At 34.7% G+C, this 25,863-nt stretch overlaps 1 protein-coding gene across 1 annotated transcript; it reads left to right on the forward strand.

Annotated features, from left to right (window-relative positions):
* Positions 1–638: 638 nt before the first annotated feature.
* LOC117930916 lies at positions 639–25,863 on the forward strand. Its single transcript, XM_034851713.1, is given in 25 exon segments — positions 639–723; positions 1,708–3,805; positions 4,141–4,461; positions 4,534–4,620; positions 4,773–5,360; positions 5,427–5,591; positions 5,735–6,029; positions 7,524–7,738; positions 7,818–8,123; positions 8,481–8,544; positions 8,619–8,858; positions 8,945–9,069; positions 16,941–16,995; positions 17,141–17,291; positions 17,471–19,565; positions 19,905–20,384; positions 20,536–21,123; positions 21,192–21,356; positions 21,503–21,797; positions 23,330–23,544; positions 23,641–23,946; positions 24,311–24,406; positions 24,409–24,688; positions 24,775–24,928; positions 25,694–25,863. Coding segments are annotated over 23 exon segments (9,330 nt in total). The 5' UTR covers positions 639–723; positions 1,708–1,735; the 3' UTR covers positions 24,903–24,928; positions 25,694–25,863.

Genomic DNA, 25,863 nt, shown 5'->3' on the forward strand with positions numbered 1-25,863 from the left:
TTTAAAAATTAAATATAAAAAGATCATTACCCTTAATATTTTTTTTTATTTCTTTAGTATTTTGTTGGACTAAAAATAACCTTAATTTTTTTCTCTATTTTATTCGAAACTTAAAATTTATTTAGAAGTTATTTTTAAATAATTTTTTATTCTAAAAAATAAAATATTATTAAATTTTACTTGTTTTGACAACTTGTGATAATATATTTTAATTATTTTTATTTATTTTTTAAAATTATTTTAAGAAATATTTATATAAGTATAAAGAAGGGTTAAAAATAAATTATTGTAAATAAAAATAATTTTTTAAAAATAATTTAAAATATGAAAGACAGATTAAAAAAAATTTAAATTCTTAATTTTATTTTAGAAACTATCATAAAAATATTTTTGAAAATGACTTTTTCGACCGTCATTTTAGGAACCTAAATTATTAGGTAGTAGGCCTGGGCCTGCTTTAAAGGACTCCTGAATTATTATGTCTGCGGAAGTTTCAATGTCATATTTTAATATAAAATATAAAAATAAACTCATTTGGCGCACATGGTCAAAGTTACTTGACATTTATGACATGATTCCATCACTCGAATCTACAAATATAGGGGACACCTCTCTGAAGTGGCTCCATCTTGCTGTTTGTTTCTTCATTAATTGCTTTGAATTCTTGGGTCCTTGATCTGATGCTTCTTTTTCTTCTGGGTTGACTCAGTGCATCACTGCATTGTGAGTATTAATTTTCTACTATTTTCCTCTTCTGGGGTGTTCTGTTTTTCTACCTTGAATGCTCAAGTCTTTGTTCAGTATTTGGAATTTGAATTGAAATTGTAGCCGTGTGTCTGGCAGCATCAAGGTTTCATTATTTGGATTTTGTGTGCATGATTGAAAAACCACACTGCGAGTTTTCTTTCTTTCTTTTTTCTTCATTTTCTTGAATCGATTCTATCATGGGGTACTCTAGCTTTTAATGTCGGAACCTGGAAAGTGTAAGCTAGGACTGAAAGAGAAGGGCCAAGATCTTTCCATTCAACCTTATTCATTCCTGCAAGATTTTGTACTATATAATTAACTGTCCCCTTTCCAGAAAGCTTAAATAAAAAAATCTGGTTTGGTTTGACATCATTGTCCAGTGTATCCTAAGGTTAGTGTTTGATCTTGTTGTTCTTGTTTTTTAGTGTTCATCCTTTCAGCTTGAGAGAACAGACCTAGTGTGTTTTAAAAAGAAGATTTGCAATCTTAAAACTACCACTCCATCCCCTACTTCTAATTAGATTTAAGGTTTTCATATATTTTCCAGCATATTTTCTCAACAATCAAACAGAGAAATGGGAGGTTTTGCATAAATTTCCTGAATCTTGTTCACATCTTCTTCTGCTTTCATGTTTGATTCATCCCCTTTGGATCCCATTCTCCCTACTTGTTTTCTGCAATTTCTCATGTTCTATGTCTATGGTCAGTTCTCTTCAATCTCAGTTCAGTTGTTCTTGGATTCTTTCTTCTGATCTTAGGCACCTGGGGTTGTGAAATAAGTTCAGATCAGTCCTGTATGATAAATTTTAATTTTAAGTTCCACCGAAAATTGAAACAATTAGGCATGCATCGATGGTTCTCATGTTTAGTACTACTTCCAAGTTTAAAACACCAAAAATCTAATAAATAACCCTTTTTTTTTCCTTTTATTATTAATTTTTTTTGTCAACTTTATTACAGCCACAGTTTTGTGAAGGCAAGAAGATACATGGGTGAGACTCTCCGGACTGTTTTCTGTGGAAGCTCCGGTTGTTGGAGTAAAATTGGAAAGATATGCAGTTCTGGGTTCCTAGCCATCATCTGTCCATGTTCATGTCTCAATCATATTTTGGTCATTTCTGTTGACATCATCCTCTTGTTCTTCTTATTATTGATCCTCATATATAAAACATCAGCTACGAAGATCTTATCCCCTCAACAGTCTCTAACCTTTTCCACAATGCTAAATTATGCGGCCTTTCTTAATGGTAGTTTGGGGTTGGTTTATCTGGGTTTGGGGTTCTGGATTGTGGGAGAGAAGCTGATTGAAGAGAACACCATTCTACCTTTGCATGGTTGGTTAGTGGTTTTATTACAAGGCTTCACCTGGTTTTTTCTGGGTTTAGCTGTGAGGTTTAAAAGGCATCAACTTCCACATATTGCAGGGCTGAGGCTCTGTTCAGTACTTGCATTCTTTATTGCAGGTTTTCACTGCGTTACATCTTTCTGGGAAGCTATTGTGGGTGATGCCGTATCATTCAAGATGATTTTAGATGTCATGTCTTTTCCCGGAGCGATTCTATTGATGTTCAGCACTTTTTCGGGACCAAAATATGCAGGAGCTGATTCAGAAATTGATGGTGCTGCCTTCTACGCACCTTTGCCTGGTGAAGGAGGCAGTGGTGGTGATAAAATATATTCAGATGCCAGCTTACCTCCTTTCGAGAAGGCGGGGCTTATTAGTAGACTGTCATTTTGGTGGTTGAATTCGTTGATGAAGAAGGGTAAGGAGAAAACTCTTGAGGACAAAGACATTCCACAACTAAGAAGGGAAGATCGAGCGGAAATGTGTTACTTAATGTTCATAGAACAGCAGAACAAGCAGAAAAAGAAGCAGTCACTTGACTCTCCTTCCATTTTGTCGACTATATTGTTGTGGCAGTGGAAACAGATTTTGATTTCTGGCTTCTTTGCATTGATGAAGGTGCTAACACTTTCTATTGGGCCTCTGTTTCTTAGAGCCTTCATCCTGGTTGCTGAAGGCAAAGAAGCTTTTAAGTATGAAGGTTTCGCACTGACAGGAGGGCTCTTCATTACTAAATGCTTAGAATCGTTATCAGAGAGGCAATGGTTCTTTCGAACTAGATTGATTGGGCTCCAAGTGAGATCGTTTCTATCTGCAGCCATCTATCAGAAGCAGCTTAAACTCTCGAACCCTGCAAAGGGGTTGTATTCCCCTGCTCAGATCGTGAGCTTTGTTACTATTGATGCTTACAAAATAGGTGAATACCCGTATTGGTTTCACCAGATATGGTCAACGAGCCTCCAGTTGTGTCTGGCATTGCTTATTATTTATTATTCGGTGGGGCTTGCAACTATAGCAGCTCTGTTTGTAGTAATATTGACAGTAGTTGTAAACTCTCCTGTGGGAAGGTTACAACATAAGTACCAGAAAATGCTCATGGGAACACAGGACAAGAGGCTGAAGGCTTTCACAGAGGCACTTACAAACATGAAAATTCTGAAGCTGTATGCTTGGGAGACTCATTTCAAGAATGTCATAGAACGGTTAAGGAAAGAGGAATTCAAGTGGTTATTGTCAGTTTTGTCACAGAAAGGGTACATTGTGATTCTGTTTTGGTCATCTCCCATTGTAGTATCAGCTGTTACTTATTGGGCATGCTACTTTCTTGGAACTACTCTCTCTGCTAGCAATGTTTTCGCATTTATGGCAAGTTTAAGCATTGCCCAGGAGTCAATTAGGTTAATCCCTGATGTCATTTCAGCATTCATTGAGGCCAAGATTTCGTTAGATCGGATCACAAAGTTTCTTGATGCACCAGAGCTGCAGAATAAACATGTAAGGAAGATGGGTGATGGGAAGCAGCTCGAGGAATCCATTTTTATCAAGAGCAACAGAATTTCATGGGAGGATAACTCTGCAAGGGCTACGCTAAGGAACATAAATTTGGTGGTTGTTAAGCCTGGGGAAAAGGTAGCTATTTGTGGAGAGGTTGGCTCAGGTAAATCAACACTATTAGCTGCTCTTCTTGGAGAAGTTCCACACGTTGATGGCATAGTAAGTACCCCTTTCATTTCCATTTCTTCCTCATCCATGGGTTAGAATAAATACTCAACAGCTACTTTGTGCACAGTTGTTCTGAGATGAATAACAACAAACCGGCGGGGAATTTTTATGTTCTTTCATGGTTTCCTAAGTAGGAATACAAAAGAAAACAAACTTAAGAATTGAAGAAGTAATGCATCATTTCTGATTTACACACACTTCATTTGGTAGAGATTCACATCACGGAGGAAAATGGGGAAGGTAGAAAGCTTCAAGAGTCCTAAAAGGTTCTAGGAGACTCACGTAGACAAATGTCTTAATATAGATTCTGGATCCATCTTTTCCAGGTTCGAGTCTATGGAAAGATTGCTTACGTCTCCCAGACAGCATGGATTCCAACAGGGACCATACAAGAAAATATTTTGTTTGGGTCTGCTATGGATCCTTACAGATACAGAGAGGCTATTGAGAAGTGTGCCCTAGTGAAGGACCTTGAGATGCTTCCATTCGGTGATCTCACTGAAATAGGAGAAAGAGGTGTTAATCTGAGTGGTGGACAGAAACAGCGGGTTCAACTGGCACGTGCATTATATCAGGATGCAGATGTGTATCTCCTGGATGATCCATTTAGTGCGGTTGATGCCCATACTGCAACCAATCTATTTAATGTAAGTACAGTTCTCCTTTGTCAGAAATTATGCTATGCTTTCAGAGTGAACGCTAATGCCTGTTGTGGCCAGGAATATGTCATGGGAGCTCTATCAATGAAGACGGTCATACTTGTGACCCACCAAGTGGACTTCCTCCCTGCATTCGATTTGGTTTTGGTGAGTACACTTACTTTCTTGGATATACTTCTTTAACTCTGATTTGACTTCATTTTCCTTTCTTAACAAATAATTTCAATCATCTGGAAGCCAATCTTTGAGTAACACATGCTTTTAAATCAAACAGTTCAAATGACTAATTCTGTTGGCAGTTAATGTCCGAAGGGGAGATCCTGCAAGCTGCTACCTATGACCAGCTGATGCACTCTAGTCAAGAGTTCCAGGACCTTGTCAATGCACACAATGCCATGGTTGGTTCTGAGAGGCAACCTGAGCACGATTCTACCCAGAAATCTAAAATTCGGAAGGGAGAGATACAGAAGATTTACACTGAAAAACAGTTAAGAGAAACATCCGGAGAACAGTTAATTAAGAAAGAAGAAAGAGAAATGGGAGACACTGGTCTGAAGCCTTACCTACAATACTTGCAATACAGCAAGGGATTCTTGTACTTCTTTTTGTCAACTCTATCTCATGTCATATTCGTTGTTGGGCAGTTGGTGCAAAACTATTGGTTGGCTGCAAATGTCCAGAATTTTAGTGTTAGCCAATTGAAACTGATTGCAGTATACACAGGGATCGGATTAAGTTTGTCATTCTTTTCGTCGCTCCGGTCTTTTTTCGTTGTTCTTTTAGGCCTTGGGGCATCGCAGTCTATTTTTTCTACACTGCTGAGCTCTTTTTTTCGAGCACCAATGTCCTTTTATGACTCAACACCTCTGGGAAGGATACTCAGTCGGGTAAGATGCTTGAAATAAATGCATATTACAAACGACAGAAACTTATTTTTTTATCATCTTTTATAGGTATCTTCTGATTTGAGTGTGGTTGACCTTGATGTGGCCTTCAAATTTAGTTTTGCTGTTGGGGCAGCTATTAATACTTATGCCAGTTTTGGAGTGTTGGCTATTCTTGCCTGGGAACTTGTGTTTGTCATTTTACCAACAATTTATCTTAGTATACTCATCCAGGTAATACACTGCTGTCTCATGTTTATTTACATAGATGCAGAAGAGGCGGCTGCTTCCCTTCTCATTTAGGCATGTCTTACTTGTACGATATTTTGTACTTCCCTTGGCTTCTTGATCAAGTCTGTTTTCATTCTAACAACCAGAGGTACTACCTTGCTACTGGAAAAGAGTTGATGCGAATCAATGGCACAACTAAGTCTTTCGTTGCAAGCCATCTTGCTGAGTCCATTGCTGGTGCTATGACAATTAGAGCTTTCGGTGAGGAAGATAGACACTTTTCAAAGAATCTGGACTTCATTGACACAAATGCAAGTCCATTCTTCTATAGTTTCGCAGCAAATGAGTGGTTGATCCAACGCCTTGAAATACTATGTGCAATCGTTCTCTCATCTTCAGCCCTTGCCCTAACTTCTCTTCATACGAGTGCTTCTAAATCTGGTAGGTGTTTTTCATCTCAAATATACTATTGTTTCTCACTAGTTTATACAGCTCAATTACATTTGAATTTGTTAGTTTGCTTGTACATTCCTAAGTTCCTAACTATCAATTCTCTAAGATGAAATCGCAAATTCGTTCCGCTACAAGTACCATTTGAATCACAATCTTGGCTTAATTACAAGGATCCTATCCAGCCATTTCACCTGATGGTAAGGCAAGTCACCGCTCAATATGAGAGATTTTGATCTAGTTTATCAATTCCACCCCCATGTTACGGTGAGCCTTCCACTCACCGTATTGCATTTTTAACTCGACCGCAACTTGAAGCTATATCTCATAGGAGCCACCTGGATCACTGGCCTTACCTGAAATAGAATGCCTAATATCATCTAGAGATCTGCCAGTTTACCCTATTTGTGGATGCCAATAACAAAACCTTCCATCTCCAATAGAAAAACACCAAAAATACTCTTTATCCTTTTCTTTCCCAGAGGATTCCCTGAGCGTACCAAACCGCAAACTCAAGACACCGTCAAAATTACAGGTCCTTCCTGTCCCTTACCCGAGATAGCTCTAATTTACTCGAGAGGCTCAATGAGAATGGACACTAAATTACAAGGTCCATGCCAGAACCTTCAATGTCATTGCAGTTGCTTCAATTTCAACAGTTTAACTCCCTAGAAGTTTATAACATGTTTAACCTAAGGGGGCCTGTGCAACTTTGAGACTAGTAATTGGCCATGTGAATTTTGATCCTTACAAGAGGATACCATTAGGATTTTTCAGTAGGTAAGATCGACAACCGGAAACTGATAAATATGAAGTGTCTGATTAAGGGCACAAATAGTAAATTCTTTGAAAGGATCAGAACATTCAAGATAAAAAAAGAAAAAAAAGCTTTTCTGTTGCCTGCTATGACTGCTTGCTAGCTAGCATTTGTTTTTAACTGAATAAGAAAGAGATAAACAACCCTGGGTCTCCGATAATTTTTCATATTTCTCAATGAAAAGAAGGAACTTCAATAGGATGAAACATTTAGAGGCAATTCAGTGATGACCTAAAATCCAATAACAATATCCAACATTAAATAGGAAAGTAACCTATCTTAGTTTCCTACTTGACCTTGAGTAGAGTGAAATGAATACAAGATAGGGCTTTGTAGATCATGAAACAATAGCTGCTCAGTTGGTAGTAATAAAAAATCACTATAATCAACGGAATTTAGCTCCAACTTTCTCAACATCATAACTAGAAACTTGGGTTATATCAAGAACAAAGTGAGCTAACAAGTCCATGACTCTTACACAATAATCATACAAACAGATCAGTGCATAATCCAAAAGAAAAACCCTTCTACTAACTTCCTACATACACAGTATTTGATATTCAAAACTAACTTGGTCAATGTGATATTTAAAGTAATCTTAGTAATTGACAACCATTTATGGAATTATTGTCTAACGAGCATTTTCGTTGTCAATGTTCTGATGGCAGGATTTATTGGAATGGCATTATCATATGGTCTTTCAATGAATGTATTCCTTGTGTTTTCTGTCCAAAACCAGTGCCAGTTAGCAAATATGATTGTTTCGGTTGAAAGATTAGAACAGTACACGAATATTCCTAGCGAAGCCCCTGAAGTCATAGAGAGTAATCGACCACCAGTCAGTTGGCCTGCTATTGGTGAAGTGGAAATTTATGATTTGAAGGTAAAGGTGAAATCAGTAAGAATTTGAGTATCTTTGTCTGTTCTACAACTTCAAGATTTATAGAAATGACATCGAGCAGGTCAGGTATCGGCTCAATGCTCCTCTAGTTCTTCAAGGAATTACTTGCAAATTTGGAGGAGGACAGAAAATTGGGATCGTTGGCCGGACTGGTAGTGGAAAGACAACTCTTATCAGTGCTTTGTTTCGCTTGGTAGAGCCTACAGAGGGACAGATAATTATAGATGGCATAAATATTTCCACAATTGGGCTTCATGATCTAAGATCACGTCTTGGGATCATTCCACAAGAACCAACTCTTTTTAGCGGGTCTATAAGATGCAATCTTGACCCTTTATCACTGCATACTGATGAAGAAATATGGGAGGTGAGTTTCCTATTAATTTGTTGTGGTTGCTAATTGTAGGATTCACTCATGATATGATACAATTTCTAAAAGATTCTGCTAGTGTTATGAAGCAGGCTTCACTCTTTAAGTGCATAGACATGGCAGTTTCTACTCTATCAAACTAATTAAATGCTGTCAGATTTTGATGTCATTAATCGAGCTCCTGATATTCTGTGTTTTGGAACACAAAGATGTTTGAGTGCTGTTAAATACCTCCTAATTTTCTTTCCATACCAAATATTTGTTGTGGTAGTCCCTTGAAAAAGAACAGCTTTCTAATAAGTTTAATTTACTTTATATCCTAGACTAAGATTGTTTCTCATGAATGTGTGACAGGCTCTGGGAAAATGTCAACTTCGAGGGGCTGTTCAAGAGAAAGAAGAGGGCCTGGACTCTTTAGGTATGAAGCATCATACACACAGGTACCATTCTTCGGACTCAAAAACTCTTGCTAACAATCTGTCTGCCCTTCAGTTGTACTAGACGGATCAAATTGGAGCATGGGCCAGCGACAATTATTCTGTTTGGGACGTGCTCTACTGAAGAGAAGTCGGATACTAGTGCTTGATGAAGCCACTGCATCTATAGACAATGCAACAGACTCCATTCTCCAGAAGACCATAAGAACAGAATTTGCAGACTGCACTGTAATAACAGTAGCCCACAGAATCCCAACCGTGATGGACTGCACAATGGTGCTTGCTATCAGTGATGGTGAGTTTCTATGAAGGAACATTTCATCCTAGTTGGGATCAATCTAGTGAAACAAATTCAAATAACTAGTGCTTTTGCTTCTGTAGGAAAATTGGTAGAGTACGATGAGCCGATGAAGCTGATAAAGGAGGAGGGATCGCTGTTTGGGCAGCTTGTCAAGGAGTACTGGTCTCACTCTTCAAATGGCAGTAACACCTCGGGAGATTGGCTCTGAAACTTGAAACAGGTTTTAAAAGCTAATGGTTTGCTTTTGCAGTTTTGAGTTGTTCTACCTACTGGATAGTTTCAGTGTGCAATAATGAATTTGATTTCAAAACATCGTCTCTGCACATGATCACCATGTCTATAAAAGGCTTCTCAAAGATCTTGTGCTTCAGGTCGATATAAACTCAGCTGATTTGCCCAAATTTTATTTTGCTCAAACAGGTTGAGCAGACCAAGGTATTCTCTTGTTGTTACCTTAAAAAAGGGAAAAGAAATAATAAAATAAAAAAGAAAGAAACCTAGATCATGTACTTAAAGCACTAACTTGAGGTATTGGAAATGGATCACTCGCGCCAGCATAAAATTTCATCCTCCCAAATTTTTGTGGGCATATGGTCTGTTATGCTTACAAATAGTTGGTATGTAGTGGAAAGGTTTGTAGAGGTACAAATGTATTGTGTCTGCCAGACTTCGATCATGCATTTTCCAAAAAAAAAAAATAGTATATAACTCATGCATCTTTTACTCTTAATTTGTATGGGGCTGTTTGTCAAAGGGCTTGAAAAGTTAGGAAGGAGGATCATCTCCTAGACATGGGATTGAAGCAGATGACTTTTGCCTCTTATCCAGTTTCAAAAATTACAGACAGCTTTTTAATTAACCTTCCCTTCCACGTGCTTGTAATTTTGGCTTGCATGGCCACCTTTAGTGCTTCTTCTTCCGGGTGCGCATTTCCCATTTCCGTGTGATTTTATATGCTTTAAATTGGGTTTTCAAATCTGTTTTTAGTTGACATAATTCATCCTTAGACAATAAAAAACCCGTTTTTTTTTAATAATAAATTAGTTCCTTCTCTCATGCATTTTTACTTTATTTTCCTTGATAATAAGTTCTCGAATTTCTTGATCTTTTTTTTTATAGTAAATATGAATAGATTTTATATTTCCAAAAATAATGGAATTTCTTCCAAATTTCTATGATCCTTCTCCATGATTATTAGGAAGATGGAGTTTTATAGAATTAATTTATGCAAATCTAAATTGGGCACTAGGGCCAACATATATGATACCCTCTTTTGATAATAATTCAAGTGTTGTACCTGTTAAATATAAATTGTCTTTGCCTTGTTATTGCGATATATGATATTTCTTTATACTTGTCATTATGTAGTAACCTTGTTTTTCATGGAACATTTTGCTTGTTGCTTATGTACACTCCTTTCTCTTTTTCATTTGATTACTTTTTGCTATAGTACTGTATTATGATTGATCATTGCCTAACATCCATTGATTACCTTATCAGTTATCGTGCTTATCTCAATTTGATTAGTAGAGAGCTATTATTAGGATTTAGATGGGTGCTATGATTTATCTTTGTACTTTCTAATAAATAATTTGATTCATGACTTAAACTTGATTTTTTTATAAATATGTATTTTCAATGAGTCATATTTAGGGTTTTTTTTATTTTATTTTATTTTAAATAAAAATCTATTTTTTATTTAATAAAAAGAAGGCTTGCCATTCCATTCAAGTGGGAACGTGATTGTAGGTCCACAATATATATTTTGAAACATGATTAGTTAAAATATAGATAGTTAGAAAATGTGTAAGGGGTCTCCTCATTTAAGATGAACAATATTCCTTCGAAAATAATATTAGATTTATGTATTAATTTGTTATACATATGGACGTGGGACCAAGGTTTTGATGTAAGAACAAAAATGCATATGGTTAGGATAAGAGAGTGTAAGGTTAGCAGAATGGAGCTTTTCCAAACTGGTATCATGACCTCTGAGACTGTGAATATGGAAAGTTGAGGTCCCCAATTTGATATAACACATGGAGGAAAAAGATGGAGCCAAATGAAAAGATGAGACTTTTGCCTCAAGATAAAAGTCACTTTGACCAGGAGATGAAAGGAAAAAAGAAAAGATGTTTCATTCAACAATCATTTATTACAGGACCATCATTACCTAGCAGAAGATAAAACCTTTTTCTTGGTTAACAATATTTTAGGTCCCCCCTTTCTTCTCTCTTTTTTTAATTGTGATTTAATGACTCAAAAATTAACCCAAAACTATTGAAAATAATATTAAAAATAATGATTTTTCATTTTCTTATGTTTAATTCATCGTAGAATTTTTTTAAAATCAAATATAATTAAAATAATTAAAATTTTATATATTTTTAAATTATTTAATATATATATATATATATATATATATATATATATATATATATATATATATATATATATATATATTTAAGTTAGAAGAAACAAGTAAAAAGTCATTTATTATTTTATTTTTTTTATTATCTTTTTCCTATATTTTTCTACTCAAGAATTTTCAACTAAGTCTTTAACTAAATAAGAGGAGAGCTGTAGATGTTGAAGTGTCGTTCAATTTCTATGATTGTGAGGGCTACACAAAAATATGTGGTTTGGTGGCATTGATGCTAACAGCCACCATTTTATTAACTAAATCAACTTATTATTTGTTTAGAATTCATGTTATAAAATTAAAATGAGTTAATCCACTTCTCCAAATCTTCAATTCTTACAAAGTCTTTTGAATTATCAAGATATTCAAAATAAAAAGGGCTTTCTTTTTTTATTTTATTTAATTTGAAATCAAATTGTTTTAAACTCAAGCTATGCTACAACTCGAGTCACATTTAAGACAAGTCATATAAACTGATGTTGAGGGTAAGTCATACCAAAACCCAAGTTACATCAAAACTAATAAGGTTAAACTCAAATCACGTATGATAAAACTATAATATATGATAGAACTATATGGTTATATTATTATGTACTAAAGTGCAAATTTTTGTAAATAAAATAAGGAAATAATAATATTTCCAATGGTGTTATAGGCTTTGATTGCATTCAAGTTTCATTTGGGAGTCATGTGAACTTTAAAATCAACCTTTAAATGCCAAAGATAATTCTTTTTAGATTTCTTATTTGGATTTATTAATATTTTGAAAATGTAAATGCTTTGATGCTAAAATCAAAGTTTTATTTCATTAATTTTTAAAAAATGTAAATTGTTTTTATATTTGCTAAAATATTTTTTAAATATGCTTTTAAATATGAAATCAATTATATATATAACAAAAGTAATTATTTCTTCTTCCATTGCTTTATGATAAAAAAAACATATCACACTAGATCTTATTAGATAAAACTCCTACAACACTTAACTTGCAATTGAAAAGTTGGACTTATGTTTAATTAATTTTTTTTAAAAATTATTAAAATTAAAAAAGAATTATGAAAACATTTTAAAGGTAATTTCTAGGACAAAATGAATGCATGACAATAAAAACATTTTTTTTTTTTAGTTAAGCACAAACTAGAAAGATATTCTAAGAGTAGCCAAATAAGATTTACTTGATCTTATTACTAAAGAGTTAATTTGAACAATTAGAATAACTTGACCTGATTTTAGGTATGGTTCATTTTTTGCTATAAATACATTGTCACAAATAAATTGTCAAAGACTAATTATCATGGATGTCTGTTCATAATAATTATGATGAAGAAAATATCAATTCACAATAATTTTGATAAAGAAAATATCAATTCAAAATTCACTATAATTATGATGAAGAAAGTAAGATGTGAAGGATTAAACAAATGTTAATAAGAAAATAACAAGGATACAAAAAGTGAAGAAAAAAATTTAAAATTTATTAGATACATTCCTTCTAATAATTTGATGAGTTCGAAAGAAATGCATAAGAAGACGTCACAATAACTTAGGTATTGATCAATCCAATATGTCTCAAGGAACACACATAAAAGATATTTTATGACCGGACAAATTAGAAACCATTTTTAATCTTTCATTTTTGTGCAAAAGGAAACATCATGAAATTTGTAATTTATATTTTCTTTTAAAAAAATTATTTGATTTTTAATTAACTTGGATTATTGTGTATTATTGGAGCATCTTTTTAAGAATTGTTCTTTGCCGACCGGTCTTGTAAAGATTAAACAATTTAAAAATATATAAAATTTTAATTAATATAAATTATATTTAATTTACTTTCGTATAAAAAAAATTTATTTTTCCCGATATCAATTTTCTCTCTTCCCAGTACTTTATTATAATCATATGAGTAAATTTCATCGCTACATTTAGAGATTAGGTATAAATTATTCAATCTAAATAAGTTATTTTAATAGTGTTCCTAATCCTTGAAAATTAAATTTAAAAATCTCACTTCCATGAATACACTAAATATATTCATAGGATTATAATACCCCATGCATCTAAAAGTATATTTTCTAATCTCATTCTTAATCTTACAAAACCAAATATTAATTATAAATGATGTTATTTTCTCGAACCAAACCTTATATGTGGTAGTAAATATAGCTAAAAATAAAAATAAAAATCAAGTTAGGAAAATATAGCTTTTTTTTTTTTTTTTTCTTTTTTCTAAACTTCTATTTTAACTTATACAAAAAATTCTTTTATGTTTGATATGGCTTATATAATACCAATATTACCTTTTAGAAATTGTGAGTTTAGCTTTATGTTAAGTTTTCCATTGGAGCCAAAAACGAGAAGCAAGAGCAAAAGGGGCTATACATAAACAGTTTACACAAAGACCCAAACTATGCCTAACAAAAACACCCTACAACTACCCAAAAATTTATTGGGTCAACCGAATATTTCCTAATCAAAACAACCAGACGACCACCAACTTCCAAATAATAATACTATCTGCCAAGGAATTTTGGATGCTTTGCATCATGACCTTGAGTGGCAGACATAGGAGGCATGGCTCTTTCTCAACGTATCTATCAATATGGAAAGTTGAGGTCCATTGAAAAGATGCAATCAATGACATGATTCCAAATTTATAATTTAAAAAATAACATATTTTTCACATGAATACCTTTCAAAAGACAAAGATATCTTTATTAAAATGAAAGTTTTTTTTTTTAAATTAAAAATTATATGATTGGAAGTCACCTTTGCTATTAAAAAAGAGTGAATTTTCTAACTTGAATGTGTAAAAAGACAAAGGAAAAGCTCCATCACTAAAAAAGTTATTTCAAAAAAATTTCTAAGGTGAATATGTAATAGTAAATCAGGTGGCAAGAGGGAAATCAGTGTGTGTGTGTGTTTTTTTTTATATTTTATTAATAATAATAATATTATTATTATTATTATTATTATTATTTAACATATTTAGGTCCCCTCTTTCTTTTTTTTTTTCTTTTTCTTTTTCATCATGATTTAGGTTGCATAAAAAATATTAGAGAAAATAATTTACTTGTATTTAATTTATCATAGAAATTTTAAAAATTTAAATATAACTAAAATAAATAGACCATGATATTTTTTAAATTATATAATTCTTCATATATAAAAAATAAATTAAATGAATTCAAAGAAATAAATAAAAATAATTTATTAATTTATAATTTTTTTTTCATTTTTCCTCAAAACTTTCTCACTTTTTTTAAGAATTAAACATAAGATAAGAGTTAATTATATATATATATATATATATATAAGGTTTAAAATTGAAAGTTTCAATAAGATAATAAGTATCTTAAAATTTTCTACTAATAAAGGGCAGAGCATGTGTGCATGTGTTTGAAGTGTTGATCAATTTATACCATCACATGTAGAGACTTCATCTTAGAAAATGTTTCCCTCTATATATTCAGCTACCATTAAATTACTTCAATAAGAAATGTTTGAAACTTCCAAGAAAATCTTTTTTTTTTTCAATAAAACTAACAAGTTTACAAATACTTAATATTCTTAATCTAAACCCTACTAAATAATGCTAGGACTCTATTTAAACCAAAAGTTTAAGTTATTCATTAATTGTGTTAATAATGTATGCTAACCTTTAGGGTATGTTTGGTTTCGAAAAATTTGAGAGGAAAAGTTGAAAGAAAGAAATAGTGAAAAAAAAATAAAAAAATAAAAAAAATTTAGTAAACTATTTTAATATATATTTTTTAAAATTTAATTCATTTATTTTTATTCATTATATAAATATTAAATAATTTAAAAATAAATTAAATTTTAACTAATTTTAATTATATTTTATTTTCTTTCTTATTTTTTTTCGTAATAAAATCAAATATGAAAAAAAAAATCATTTTTCTTAAAAATAATTTTCTTAGTATTTTTTTAAGAACCAAGCATGATTGATACCAAATTGAAAGCTTAAAGCTTGTTTAAAAATTATTTTTTAAATAGTTTTTTATCCTTAAAAATAAAACATTAGTGATTTTTTTAACAAAAAAAAATATTCTTTTAAGAACTTGTTTTTACATTTTGTGATAATATATTTTAATTATTTTTAGAAATTGTTTTAAGAAATATTTATATAAACACATAGAATGATTAAAAATAAATTATTAAAAATAAAAATTATTTAAAAAAAATATTTGAAGATATAAAAGAAAGGTTAAAAAATAATTCAGATTCTTAATTTTATTTTAGAAACTATCATAAAAATATTTTTGAAAATGATTTTTTGGAAAATCGTTTTAAAAACTTAAATTATTAGGTGGTAGGCCGAGGGTTGAGTTAAGAGACTTCGTCAGTGGAAGTCACAATACCATATTTTAATATAAAATAAAAAAACAAAAAAAACAAAATCATTGGCACACAAACTGAGGATTACTTGAGCTTTATGAAATGATGCCATCAGTCGAATCTACACATATAGCTAGAGAATCTATACCATAGAAATATTATATTGGACAGAAAAACTACATACACAGACACTTGATAATCTTCTCCCTCAACAGCGACATCGTGAAGCATGAGAACAACTCGATTAGTCGTTTCAGTCGAACAACACATTAATATAATGCAAGGAAAGAGAGCAGTGAGGTGTAGAAGAGGGTGAGAAGAACACCCATGATTTGATGAGGCAGAGTGAGATTCTGAATGACCTATGCTCATTAAAAAAGAAGGAAAAAAAAGGTAAAAAAAAGAAAAAAAGAAGAGACTGATTTGATGAGGGAGGGTGAGATTCTGGATGACCCATGCAGGTTTTTACCTGTATGGATTTTGTAGCACTTCTTCAGCATAATATTTTCTACCCCCATGTTCTGTGCTTTCTATAATTGGTTCAAGATGGTTTTCACTTTTCAGTCTCTGAAGTAGCTCCGTCTTTCTCCATCTTTTCCATCTTTCTGTTTGTTTCTCAAACAGAAAGATGGAGCTACTTCAGAGAGTGAAAAGCGAAAACCATCTTGAACCAATTATAGAAAGCACAGAACATGGGGGTGGAGAAAATATTATGCTGAAGAAGTGCTACAAAATCCATATGAAGCTTTTTTTTTTTGTGGGTTGACTCGGTGCATTGTGAATATTAATTTTCTACTATTTTCTTCTTCTGGGTTCTGTTTTTCTACCCTAAATGCTCGAGTCTTTTTTGTAGCACTTCTTCAGCATAATATTTTCTCTACCCCCATGTTCTGTGCTTTCTATAATTGGTTCAAGACGGTTTTCACTTTTCAGTCTCTGAAGTAGCTCCATCTTTCTGTTTGTTTCTTCATTAATTGCTTTAAATTCTTGGGACCTTCATATGACGCTTTTTTTTTTGTGGGCTGACTCGGTGCATTGTGAATATTAATTTTCTACTATTTTCTTCTTCTGTGTTCTGTTTTTCTACCTTAAATGCTCAAGTCTTTTTTCAGTATTTGGAATTTGGACTGAAACTTTAGCTTAAATAAAAAAATCTGGTTTGGTTTGACATCATTGTCTAACGTATCATAAGGTAAGTGTTTGATCTTGTTGTGGTTTGACATCATTGTCTAACGTATCATAAGGTAAGTGTTTGATTTTGTTGTTCTTGTTTTTTTTTGTGCTCATCCTTTCAGCTTGAGAGAACAGACCTAGTGGGGTTGTTAGCGTATTTGGTTACTGAGACTCATGGTAAAAGAAAAGAAGATTTGCAATCTTAAAACTGCTCACTCCATCCCCTACTTGTTATGAGATTTAAGGTTTTCATTTACTTTCCAGCATTTTTTTCAACAATCAAACAGAGAAATGGGGGGTTTTGCTTAAGTTTCCTGAATCTTGTTCACATCGTCTTCTGCTTTCATGTTTCAGTCATCTCCATTGGATCCCATTCTCCCTACTCGTTTTCTGCAATTTCTCATGTTCTATGTCTATGGTCAATTCTCTTCAATTCAGTTCAGTTGTTCTTGGATTGTTTCTCCTGATCGTAGGTACCTGGGGCCGTGAAATTAAGTTTAGATCAGTCCTGTATGATAATTTAACTTTTAAGTTCCACAGAAAATTGAAACTATTAGGCATGCATTGATGGTTCTCATGTTTAGTACTACTTCCAAGTTTAAAACACCAAAAATCTAATAAATAACCCTTTATTTTCTTTTCTTTATTACAGCTACAGTTTTGTGAAGGCAAGAAGATACAACATGGGTGAGACTCTCTGGACTGTTTTCTGTGGAAGTTCCTGGTGTTGGAGTAAAATTGGAAAGATATGCAGTTCTGGGTTCCTAGCCATCATGTGTCCATGTTCATGTCTCAACCATATTTTGGTCATTTCTGTTGACATCATCCTCTTGCTCTACTTATTATTTATCTTCATATATAAAGCACCAACTATGAAGATCTTATCCCTTCAACAGTCTAGATGCTTTTCCACAATGCTAAATTCTGCTGTCTTTCTTAATGGAAGTTTAGGGTTGGTTTATCTGGGTTTGGGGTTCTGGATTGTAGGAGAGAAGCTGACTAAAGAGAATACCATTCTACCACTGCATGGGTGGCTAGTGGTTTTATTACAAGGCTTCACCTGGTTTTTTCTGGGTTTAGCTGTGAGGTTTAAAAGGCATCAACTTCTACATAATGCAGGGCTGAGGCTCTGTTCAGTACTTGTATTCTCTATTGCAGGTTTTACCTGTGTTACATCTTTCTGGGAAGCTATTGTGGGCGATGCAGTATCAGTTAAGGTGATTTTAGATGTTTTATCTTTTCCTGGAGCGATTCTATTGATGTTCTGCACTTTCTCCGAACCAAAATATGCAGGAACTGATTCAGGATTTGATGGTGCTGCCTTCTATACACCTTTGCCAGGCGAAGGAGGCAGTGGTGGTGATAAAATCAATACAGATGCAAGCTTGCCTCCTTTTGAGAAAGCTGGGCTTATTAGTAGACTGTCATTTTGGTGGTTGAATTCGTTGATGAAGAAAGGTAAGCAGAAAACTCTCGAGGACAAAGACATTCCACAGCTAAGAAGTGAAGATCGAGCAGAAATGTGTTACTTAATGTTCATGGAACAGCAGAACAAGCAGAAAAAACAGTCATCTGACTCCCCTTCCATTTTGTCGACTATATTGTTGTGGCAACGGAAACAGATTTTGATTTCTGGCTTCTTTGCATTGATGAAGGTGCTAACACTTTCTACTGGCCCTCTGTTTCTTAGAGCCTTCATCCTGGTTGCTGAAGGCAAAGAAGCTTTTAAGTACGAAGGTTATGCACTGACAGGAGGGCTCTTTCTTACTAAATGCTTAGAATCGTTATCAGAGAGGCAATGGTTCTTTCGAACTAGATTGATCGGGCTCCAAGTGAGATCGTTTCTATCTGCAGCCATCTATCAGAAGCAGCTTAAGCTCTCAAATGCTGCAAAGAGGTCATATTCCCCTGGTCAGATCATAAACTTTGTTACTATTGATGCTTACAACATAGGTGAATACCCGTACTGGTTTCACCAGATCTGGTCAACAAGCCTCCAGTTGTGTCTGGCATTGATTATTATTTACTATTCGGTGGGGCTTGCAACTATAGCAGCTCTGTTTGTAGTAATATTGACAGTAGTTGCAAACTCTCCTATGGGAAGGTTACAACATAAGTACCAGAAAATGCTCATGGGAACACAGGACAAGAGGCTGAAGGCTTTTGCAGAGGCACTTACAAACATGAAAAGTCTGAAGCTGTATGCTTGGGAGACTCATTTCAAGAATGTCATAGAACGGTTAAGGAAAGAGGAATTCAAGTGGTTAGTGTCAGTTCTGTCACAGAAAGGGTATAATCTGATTCTGTTTTGGTCATCTCCCATTGTAGTATCAGCTGTTACTTTCTGGGCATGCTACTTTCTTGGAACTACTCTCTCTGCTAGCAATGTTTTCACATTTATGGCAAGTTTGTGCATTGCCCAGGAGCCAATTAGGTTAATCCCTGATGTCATTTCAGCATTCATTGAGGCCATGGTTTCGTTAGATCGGATTGCAAAGTTTCTTGATGCACCAGAGCTGCAGAACAAACATGTAAGGAAGATGTGTGATGGGATGGAGCTCGCAGAATCCGTTTTTATCAAGAGCAACAGAATTTCATGGGAGGATAACTCTACAAGGGCTACTCTACGAAACATAAATTTGGTGGTTAAGCCTGGGGAAAAGGTAGCTATTTGTGGAGAGGTTGGCTCAGGTAAATCAACACTATTAGCTGCTATTCTTGGAGAAGTTCCACACGTTAATGGCATAGTAAGTACCCCTTTCAATTCCATTTTCTTCCTCATCCATGGGACTAGAATAAATACTCAACAGCTACTTTGTGCACAGTTGTTCTGAGATGAATTACAACAAAGCGGCAGAGAATTTTTATATTCTTTCATGGTTTCCTAAGTAGGAATACAAAAGAAAACAAACTTAAAAACTGAAGAAGTAATGCATCATTCCTGATTTATACACACTTCATTTGGTAGATATTAACATCATGGAAGAGAACAGGGAAGGTAGAAAACTTCATGAGTCCTAAAAGGTTCTAGGAGACTTTTACTTAGACAAATGTCTTAATACAGATTCTGGATCCATCTTTTCCAGGTTCGAGTTTATGGGAAGATTGCTTACGTCTCTCAGACAGCATGGATTCCAACAGGGACAATACAAGAAAATATTCTGTTTGGGTCTGCTATGGATCCTTACAGATATAGAGAGGCTATTGAGAAGTGTGCCCTAGTGAAGGACCTTGAGATGCTTCCATTCGGTGATCTCACTGAAATAGGAGAAAGAGGTGTTAATCTGAGTGGTGGACAGAAACAGCGGGTTCAACTTGCACGTGCTTTATATCGGGATGCAGATGTATATCTCCTGGATGATCCATTTAGTGCGGTTGATGCACATACTGCAACCAAACTATTTAATGTAAGTACAGTTCTCCTTCGTCAGAAATAATGCTATGCTTTCAGAGTGAACGCTAATGCCAGTTGTGGCCAGGAATATGTCATGGGAGCTCTATCAATGAAGACAGTCATACTTGTGACCCACCAAGTGGACTTCCTCCCTGCATTCGATTCGGTTTTGGTCAGTACAGTTACTTTCTTGGATATCCTTCTTTAACTCTGATTTGACTTCATTTTCCTTTCTTAACAAATAATTTCTACATCTGGAAGGCAATCTTTGTGTAACATATGCTTTTAAATCACACAGTTCAAATGACTAATTCTATTGGCAGTTAATGTCCGAAGGGGAGATCCTGCAAGCTGCTACCTTTGACCAGCTGATGCACTCTAGTCAAGAGTTCCAGGACCTTGTCAATGCACACAATGCCACAGTTGGTTCTGAGAGGCAACCTGAGCATGATTCTACCCAGAAGTCTAAAATTCCGAAGGGAGAGATACAAAAGATTGACAGCGAAAAACAGTTAAGAGATTCATTAGGAGAAAAGTTAATTAAGAAAGAAGAAAGAGAAACGGGAGACACTGGTCTGAAGCCTTACCTACAATACTTGAAATATAGCAAGGGATTGTTCTACTTCTTTTTGGCAAATCTATCTCATATCATATTCATTGTTGCGCAGTTGGTGCAAAACTATTGGTTGGCTGCAAATGTCCAGAATCCTAGTGTTAGCCAATTGAAACTGATTGCAGTATACACAGGGATTGGATTAAGCTTATCAATATTTTTGTTGCTTCGATCATTTTTTGTTGTTCTTGTAGGCATTGGGGCATCGCAATCTATTTTTTCTACACTGCTGAGCTCCCTTTTTCGAGCACCAATGTCCTTTTATGACTCGACACCTCTGGGAAGGATACTCAGTCGGGTAAGATGCTTAAAATAAATGCATATTACAAACAACAGAAGACTTATTTTTTTATTGTCGTTTTGTAGGTATCTTCTGATTTGAGTGTGGTTGACCTTGATATGGCCTTCAAATTTACTTTTGTTATTGGGGCAGCTGTGACTACTTATGCCAGTTTTGGAGTATTGGCTATTCTTGCCTGGGAACTTGTGTTTGTCATTTTACCAACAATTTATCTTAGTATACTCATCCAGGTAATACACTGCTGTCTGATGTTTTCATAGATGTAGTAGAGGCAGCTGCTTCCCTCCTCATTTAGGCGTGTGTTCCCTGTAAGATATTTTGTACTTCTCTTGGCTTCTCAGCTATTGATCATGTTTGTTTTCATTTTAACAACCAGAGGTACTACTTTGCTGCTGGAAAAGAATTGATGCGAATCAATGGCACGACGAAGTCCTTTGTTGCAAGCCATCTTGCTGAGTCCATTGCTGGTGCTATGACAATTAGAGCTTTCGGGGAGGAAGATAGACACTTTTCAAAGAATTTGGACTTCATTGACATAAATGCAAGTCCATTCTTCTATAGTTTCACAGCAAATGAGTGGTTGATCCAACGCCTTGAAATACTATGTGCAATTGTTCTCTCATCTTCAGCCCTTGCCCTAACTTTGCTTCATTCGAGTTCTTCTAAATCTGGTAGGTGTTTTTCACACTAGTTTATACGGCTCAATTACATTTGAATTTGTTAGTTTGCTTGAACACTCCTAACTATCAATTCTCTAAGATGAAATCGTAAATTCGTTCCTCTACCAGTACCATTTGAATCACAACCTTGGTTACAAGGATCCTTTCCAGCCATTTGGCTTGATAGTAAGACAAGTCGCCATTCAATATTGAGATTTTTATCTTTTTTATGAATTCCACCCATGTTACATTCAGCCTTCCCATCATCCTATTGCATTTTTAACTTGCAGCAACTTGAAGCTTTATCTCATAGGAGCCACCCGGATCACTGGCCTAATGACCTGAACTAGCATGCCCAATATCAGCTAGAGATCTGCCATTTTACCCCATTTGTGGATGCTAATAACAAAACCTTCCATCTCCAAAAGAAAAAAACCAAAAATACTCTTATCTCTTTCTTTCGTATAGGATTCCATGAGGGTACTAAACTACAAACTCAAGACACTATCGAATTTACAGGTCCTTCCTGTACCTAACCCTGCATGCTCAACTATCCATTTGTTGATACAACAAACTAGGCAAAATCCAAGATAGTTTGAATTTACTCACGAGGCTAACTATATGATCAATGAGAATGGACACAAAATTAGAAGGTCCATGCCAGAACCTTCATTGTCCTTGCAGTTGCTTAAAACTCTCTTTGGTCCAATTTCAACAGTTTAACTCCCTAGAAGTTTATAACATGTTTAACCTAAGGGGGCCTGTGCAACTTTGAGAATAGTAATTGATCATGTGAATTTTGATCCTTACAAGAGGATACAATTAGGACTTTTCAGTAGGTAAGATCTACAACCAGAAAATGATAAATATGAAGTGTCTGATTATGGCCACAAAAGGTAAATTCTCCAAAAGGATCAAAACCTCAAGACAAAAACTGCTTTTCTGTTGCCTGCTATGACTGCTTGCTAGCTAGCATATGTTTTTAACTGAAAAAGAAAGAGATCAACAACCCAGGGTCTCCACTAAATTTTCATATTTCTCACTGAAAAGAAGGAACTTCAGGAGAATGAAATATTTAGAGGCAATTCAGTAATGACCTAAAATCCAATAAAATATCCAACATTAAATAGGAAAGTTACCTATCTTAGTTTCCTACTTGACCTTGATGAGTGGAGTGAAATGAATACAAGATAGGGCTTTGTAGATCATGAAACAACAGCTGCCCAGTTGGTAGTAATAAAAAATCACTATAATAAACCCATTTTAGCTCCAACTTTCTCAACATCATAACTAGAAACTTGGGTTTTATCAAGAACAAAGTGAGCTAACAAGTCCATGATTCTTACACAATAATCATACAAACAGATCAGTGCATAATCCAAAAGAAAAACCCTTCTACTAACTTCCTACGTGCACAGTATTTGATATTCAAAAACAGCTTGGTCAATGTGATATTTAAAGAAATCTTAGTAATTAACAACCATTTATGGTATTATTGTCTAATGAGCATTTTCGTCGTCAATGTTCTGAATCTCTGATGGCAGGATTTATTGGAATGGCATTATCGTATGGTCTTTCAGTGAATGTATTCTTCGTATTTTCTGCCCAAAGCCAGTGCCTTTTAGCAAATATGATTGTTTCTGTTGAAAGATTAGAACAGTACATGAATATTCCTAGCGAAGCCCCTGAAGTCATAGGGAGTAATCGACCGCCACCCAGTTGGCCTACTATTGGTGAAGTGGAAATTTATGATTTGAAGGTAAGGTGAAATCAGTAAGAATTTGGGTATCTGTTTCTGTTCTACAACTTCAAGATTTATAGAGATTAATATAGTAGATGAAATGACATTGAGCAGGTCAAGTATCGGCCCAATGCTCCTCTAGTTCTTCAAGGAATCAGTTGCAAATTTGGAGGAGGACAGAAAATTGGGATCGTTGGCCGGACTGGTAGTGGAAAGACAACTCTTATCAGCGCTTTGTTTCGCTTGGTAGAGCCTACAGAGGGACAGATAATTATAAATGGCATAAATATTTCTACAATTGGGCTTCATGATCTCAGATCACGTCTTGGGATCATTCCACAAGAACCAACTCTGTTTAGCGGGTCTATAAGATACAATCTTGACCCTTTATCGCTGTATACTGATGAGGAAATATGGGAGGTTAGTTTCCTATTAATTTGTTGTGGTTGCAAATTTTAGGATTCAATCATGATATGTTACAGATCTCCAAAAGATTCTGCCAGTGATATGAAGCAGGCTTCACTCTTAAGTGCATAGACATTGCAGTTTCTACACAAACAAACTAATTAAACGCTGTCAGATTTTGAATTCCATTGTCATTGATCGAGCTCCTGATACTGTGTTTTGGAACACAATGATGTTTTAGAGTGCTGTTAAATACCTCCTAATTTTCTTTCCATACCAAATATTTGTCATGGTAGTCCCTTCAAAAAGTACAGATTCCTAATAAGGTAAATTTACTTTATATCCTAGACTAAGATTGTTTCTCATGAATGTGTGAAAGGTTCTGGGAAAATGTCAACTTCGAGGGGCTGTTCAAGAGAAAGAAGAGGGCCTGGACTCCTTAGGTATGAAACATAATACACACTGGTACCATTCTTCGGATTCAAAAACTCTTGCTAACAATCTGTCTGCCCTACAGTTGTACATGACGGATCAAATTGGAGCATGGGCCAGCGACAATTATTCTGTTTGGGACGTGCCCTACTGAAGAGAAGTCGGATACTAGTGCTTGATGAAGCCACTGCATCTATAGACAATGCAACAGACTCCATTCTCCAGAAGACCATAAGAACAGAATTTGCAGACTGCACTGTAATTACAGTAGCCCACAGAATCCCAACCGTGATGGACTGCACAATGGTGCTTGCTATCAGTGACGGTGAGTTTCTACGAAGGAACATTTCATTCTAGTTGGGATCAATATAGTAAAACAAATTCAAATAACTAGTGTTTTTGCTTCTGTAGGAAAATTAGTAGAGTATGATGTACCGACGAAGCTGATAAAGAAGGAGGGATCGCTGTTTGGGCAGCTTGTCATGGAGTACTGGTCTCGATCTTCAAATGGCAGTAACGCCTCAGGAGATTGGCTCTGAAACTTAACAGGTTTTGAAAGCTAATGGTATGCTTTTGCAGTTATGTTCTACCTACTGGATAGTATCAGTATGCAATAATGAATTGCATTTCAAAACATCATCTCTGGACATGATCACCATGTCTATAAAAGGCTTCTCTAAGATCTTGTGGTTCAGGTCAATATAAACTCAGCTGATTTGCCCAAACAGGTTGAGCAGACCAGGGTATTCTCTTTTTAATACCTAAAAAAAAAAAGGAAAATAAATAAAAAACGAAAAAAGAAGAAAACCTAGATCATGGACTTAAAGCACTAACTTGAGATATTGGAAATGGATCACTGGCAGGAGAGTAAACTTTGATCCTCCCATTTTTTGTGGGCATATGGTCTGTTTTGCTTACTAACAGTTGTTATGTAGTGGAAAGGTTTGTAAAGGTACAAATGTACTCTTTCTGTGAGACTGCTGGCTGATCATTCATTTTCAAAAAAATAATATATAACTCATGCATCTTTTACTCTTTAGATCGGACTGGTTGTGGGAAATATATAAACATGGATGAAACAGCTTTTGTTGAAAGAAAAGTGATGGAAAATCCCTCTGGTAGAAAAATTTTATGGGAGAACACCCTTGATGCAAGATTGGATGTTGTATTTCGTAAAAAAACTTCCAGGGGTATTCATCCTTCTTAAGTTCATATTTTTTTTCCCAGTTAATTGGTTTATATACCCAATTATCAGTCAATTGGATATTTCATCTTCAGATTATTTGCTGCATTCTTCTTTAACCATTTTCTTGTTTTCTTCCTACTGCAGCTTCGCAAGCGGCTCTTTGGTCAGGTTGCTGCATGATGAGCTGGATTGTTATGGTTTTTTAGGTCCTGTGTTATGGGAAGTCTCTTGTTTAAAGAGTAGTCATGGACCATAGCATCTATTGTCCAGTTGTTATAGAGTAGTCACGGAAGCCCAAACGATATTGAGGTTAA

The sequence above is a fragment of the Vitis riparia genome, chromosome 2, assembly GCF_004353265.1.
Source record: "Vitis riparia cultivar Riparia Gloire de Montpellier isolate 1030 chromosome 2, EGFV_Vit.rip_1.0, whole genome shotgun sequence".
Classification (NCBI taxonomy): domain Eukaryota; kingdom Viridiplantae; phylum Streptophyta; class Magnoliopsida; order Vitales; family Vitaceae; genus Vitis; species Vitis riparia.